The 4,699-nt window shown below is 35.7% G+C and overlaps 1 protein-coding gene across 1 annotated transcript; it reads left to right on the forward strand.

Moving 5' to 3' along the window:
* The first annotated feature begins 1,250 nt into the window (after positions 1–1,250).
* cbln20 (cerebellin 20) lies at positions 1,251–2,865 on the forward strand. Its single transcript, XM_016505499.1, has 4 exons — positions 1,251–1,292; positions 1,410–1,505; positions 1,603–1,743; positions 2,242–2,865. Exons 1-4 carry the CDS (start codon positions 1,286–1,288, stop codon positions 2,667–2,669), a joined length of 672 nt encoding a protein of 223 aa, XP_016360985.1. The 5' UTR covers positions 1,251–1,285; the 3' UTR covers positions 2,670–2,865.
* Positions 2,866–4,699: the final 1,834 nt, after the last annotated feature.

The following is a 4,699-nucleotide window of genomic DNA, read 5'->3' on the forward strand; positions in this document are numbered from 1 at the left end:
TGAGGTTTCTTACATTGTTATAGGATATTTTAGAAGACAGAAAACAAAAAGAGCATTGGATGAGGTGAGTATTTAGCTACAATCCATTGCAGGGAACAAAACCTGCAAAAGTCTCCTATCTCCTATCAGTGATGAAGCAGCCCTTTATTAAGCGAACAGATTGTGAACAACTTTCTACTGGAGGCATATGTTCCTGTAGTAGAGAATCATTCACAGTCTGTCCATATATCCATACTAGTATTACAATATGATTAAAATATGGGGACATTTGATTGGGTGTGCCTTTGATCTGATTCATTTTTCGTGAAAATCAGAGCAGTGGTCTAGGAAGAGTTTGAATTTTTTTTTTCAGAAAAGTCATCAGGGAAAATGACGTGGTGGTGAAAGTTGACTCGGCGTGAGCCAAGGATTCAGCAGGAAAAAAAAAACAGTTTCTAGCCCTTTATGGTTCAGACGTTGTTTGCATAAACATGCAGTTTTGAGTTGCTGGTGATGCTAGAGGGTTTGAGATAAAGAATCTAAACTTGGTACGGTTAATGATCAGGATGTCTGTGTGCAAAATTTCACAACTTGTTACCATACGGTTCTATGGGCTGCTATAGACTTCCATGGCAGAAGAAGTAGAACACTAATAATTACAATTAATTATGCTAATATATTTGTCATTATCGTTACTGTTCTTGTGTGAACAGGCCTTAAAAATAAAACTTGACGGAGCTCCAAACACCAATCTCAGAACCATGCAGCAACAAAAAACAGCAAAAAAGTTAGCGAAGCACAACAGTAGAAGTCTATGTCTTAAATTAAGCTCAAAAAACGATCTGTATGATTTAATGCAGTTTTATCGAGGAGTCAAACTTGAATTTTCTGTGAATTGTCTGTTACATCTGTCATTTAGGTGCCTGGAAAAACATTATTTATCATTTACCTTAGATGAGAAGACAAAATCCATTATTTCATACTCAGACTGCAAGTGATCATTTAGGTATTTTGCATTTTGTTGTTGTTACAGTTCAACAGTCAGCTCCAAGATGAAGAAAGATAAGTGTCAGTGGTACCCTAGAGAAAACAACCATGGGAACAACATGATGTGCTTTAGCTGAAAAACAATACTCGCCCTGTATTCAGCACTGTGTTGCATGATAAAAACGCACACAAAAGGCCCTGCCCATGCCATTTCTTGTGAAAGGCAAGAGGTGGGGTCTGCCTAGCCTTTATAGCCAGGATTACTCGAGTTGGCGTTAACACATCTTCATCAGACTACAGTTAAAAGACATCAGCAGAAATGAGGGGTGAGACTATAAATGTTTTAAATTAAATTACTGTGTTCAACCTGTATATACATGTACATAAATGTGTTTTATGTACAGGATTGCCTGGATGTACATAACTTTCTTTTACATTTTTAGCACTTGTAATCTTAAGCCTCTTGGGATGTGCACTTGGACAAGACAGGATTTTTTCTTGGAGTGGAAACGACAGCCAAGTTGACGCCAATGAGAACGGTGACTTTAAAAGAAAATAACAATAATAATAAAGGTCATAAAACCCCTCAAACAATAATTCAGGCATCAGGGTAATGAACTCTCTTTGCCTCTGAAGCGTGTCTGACTGATGTGGCGTCTTGTGGGTGCTGCCTGATGAAGAAGCAGATGTGGAAGCTCGAGATGTTTTTCAACATGACATTAAATGAACTACAGAGGAACCTGGAGAGAGCTCATTCAGTGTTAAACAATATTCGTGGTGAGACAGCCATTTGTAGATATCTTGTTTGCCTGTTTCTTGCACTTCATTTAAATATCTTAAAATACCTTTAGGTTTGAAATTGACCTGTTAGCATTTGTTATTAGATTCCTAATAACAGCATTCATAATGTAGCTGACAGTGATGGAATCATGATTTTACACGCTGAATTACAATTGGTTTCATCTATTTGCATATTAAAATGTGATTAGTATTGCATTTGTTATATCTATTTAACCATCTATAACCATCATTAATAGAGCAAAGTTGGTGTGTTGACTGTTTCACACAGCCAACAGAGTACAAGACACATGTTGAGTGTCATGACAATGAAAAAATGGCTGTAATGTATATTTAATTATCTAAAAAAACAGTCTAAAACATGAAACCAACCAAAAATGTTAACGTTGCTCTACTATCTTCTTAGCACTGCTATGTCCTTCAGAAAGTGCAAAACATTTAATTTAACGAGTCTCTTTCCCTTTTCTTATTGCACAGCCAGTCGCAGTGCCTTCTCTGTGGCTCTTACTGACACACGCCTCTGTATCGGCCCAAATCGTGAAGACTCTGTGGTGAAGTATAGCAGCGTATTTGTTAACTTGGGAGATGGCTACAGCACCGACACTGGTGCTTTTGTAGCACCACGTTCTGGTGTCTACAGCCTGGCACTAACGGTTTATAGTGATGCTGGCGCTCCTGGAGCCACATTGGCTGCTTGTGCTCGACTCCAACTGAACGGGCGCACTATTGCATCACCAAGTGAGAACAACCTTCAAGACCAGGAGGACAGCGCTAGTGCTGTGCTAGTTGTTCAGCTGCATGCAGGAGACAGGGTGGATGTTGCTCTTCCAGCCGGCTGCTTTCTGTGTGACAATAGCAACCACTACAATACTTTCACTGGGTTCCTGCTCTATGCAACTGATTAATATAGAGAGAACTAATACTGTGTTTGAAATTACTTACTACACAGTGTATACTATACATTACACAAAAAAGTATAAAATACAATAAATACTAAGTTTGCAACAGTTACTTAAAGTTGATGTTGTTGTATGGTACTTTTTAGTTTCACTAGTGCAAGAATGGTATATTGTGAATATATTTCTCTCGTCACAAAACCCTGCACATTTATACATTTTAAAATGACTTCTTTCAAGCTACACTAAGTGTTTAAATACAAAATAAGAGGTTGAAGTAATAAATTAAAAATGGTTTTAATGCAAAGAACATATTCAGAAATACTGCTTTTGTTCTGAAATAAAAATTTGGTTCTTTTGCTCTAACACATTCACTTGGCCTTCATATCTATATCATATTCTCTTACCCCAAAAGCATCAGGCGTTGATTCAGCTGATATTGAAATATAGCTGATTTTACATCACATTGATTTAATGTTCCAGAAGTACACATTTTCTTCCATATTAATATATTCGGTAGTAATACTGATTCAGTTTTATGTTTATCCAACTGTTTCAATTTATTGCCAAAAGGACATTTTACACTACATTTAAAAAAAAAAAAAAAAAAAAAAAAAGTATTTAAAAAGTTCTTTTGCTCTAACACATTCACTTGGCCTTCATATCTATATCATATTCTCTTACCCCAAAAGCATCAGGCGTTGATTCAGCTGATATTGAAATATAGCTGATTTTACATCACATTGATTTAATGTTCCAGAAGTACACATTTTCTTCCATATTAATATATTCGGTAGTAATACTGATTCAGTTTTATGTTTATCCAACTGTTTCAATTTATTGCCAAAAGGACATTTTACACTACATTTAATTAAAAAAAAAAAAAAAAAGTATTTTAAAAATTATATTTTTAGTTCATAATTACGATTAAGATTATGTACTAAGTCATATGATAGCCATGTGGCACAGTAATGCATAAAGTATTTATTATTATTGCACATTTATTTACATACTATTATTAAATGGAGGTCTCAACGGCTTTTTTAATCATGTCAATCGCAACAGAAGAGTATTTAACCCAATAAAAAGCTTACCTAACTGCTGTTAAAATTCTTCTAGCATTCCTACATCACCCCATCCCATCTCTTTCTTTTACATATATTTTAGTGTAAATCTGTTTTAGTGTAGTATGTACTATTTTTTTATTAAATAAATAAATACAAGGAAATGCTATAGTAATATTATTGTTATAAGTGTAGACGTTATTACACGTTATTTATTTAAAGTTTTAGATGCCTTTTACGTATACATTTTTATCATTTTTCCTTTGTCCCAGACTGAGACATTCATCTTGAAAATCCTTCATAAATTACATTAACATTAATTACATAGGGTGGCATGGGTTCTTGCAACAAAAAGGTCTCCGGTTTGAGTCCCGGAGTCAGCAGGCCTTTCTGTGTGGAGTTTGCATGCTCTCCCTGATTTCTAAGATGTGACATCCTATTTATTTATTTATTTAATTTTGGCGTTTTTGCCTTTTATTGTTATAGCATAGTTTAGAGCTGACAGGAAGTGAAGTGAGAGAGGAAGAAGGGGGTTGGGATCGGGAAAGGTCCTCGAGATGGGATTCAAACTCAGGATGCCCGTTGCACAACGGCGGTGTATGTCGGCACACTGCCCAGTGCCCACAAGGCTATCGGCACCAACATTTATTTATTTATTCATTCATTCATTCATTCATTCATTCATTCATTCATTCATTCATTCATTCAAAATACACTATATGGACAAAAGTATTGGGATACACCTCTTAATTATTGAATTCAGGTATTTCAATCAGATCCATTGCCACAGATGTACACAGTCAAGCCCCTAGCCATGCAGCCTGCATTTGTAAACATTTGTGGAAAAAATGGGTAATTTTGGAAGAGCTCAGTAAAGTACTGTGATAGAATGGTACCTTTGCAATAAGTCAGTTTGTGAAATTTCATCCCTGCTAGATTCCATATTCAACTGTAAGTGGAATGCCTTTGCAGAAG

This window comes from Sinocyclocheilus anshuiensis, unplaced genomic scaffold, assembly GCF_001515605.1.
Source record: "Sinocyclocheilus anshuiensis isolate Anshui unplaced genomic scaffold, SAMN03320099.WGS_v1.1 scaffold482, whole genome shotgun sequence".
NCBI classification, from domain to species: Eukaryota; Metazoa; Chordata; class Actinopteri; order Cypriniformes; family Cyprinidae; genus Sinocyclocheilus; species Sinocyclocheilus anshuiensis.

Excerpts from the sequence above, each read along its gene's own strand:
- cbln20 (XM_016505499.1), top strand. Across the intron at positions 1,506-1,602 it reads AGTTGACGCCAATGAGAACG|CGTGTCTGACTGATGTGGCG; the intron begins GTGACTTTAAAA and ends TTGCCTCTGAAG. Across the intron at positions 1,744-2,241 it reads AGTGTTAAACAATATTCGTG|CCAGTCGCAGTGCCTTCTCT; the intron begins GTGAGACAGCCA and ends CTTATTGCACAG.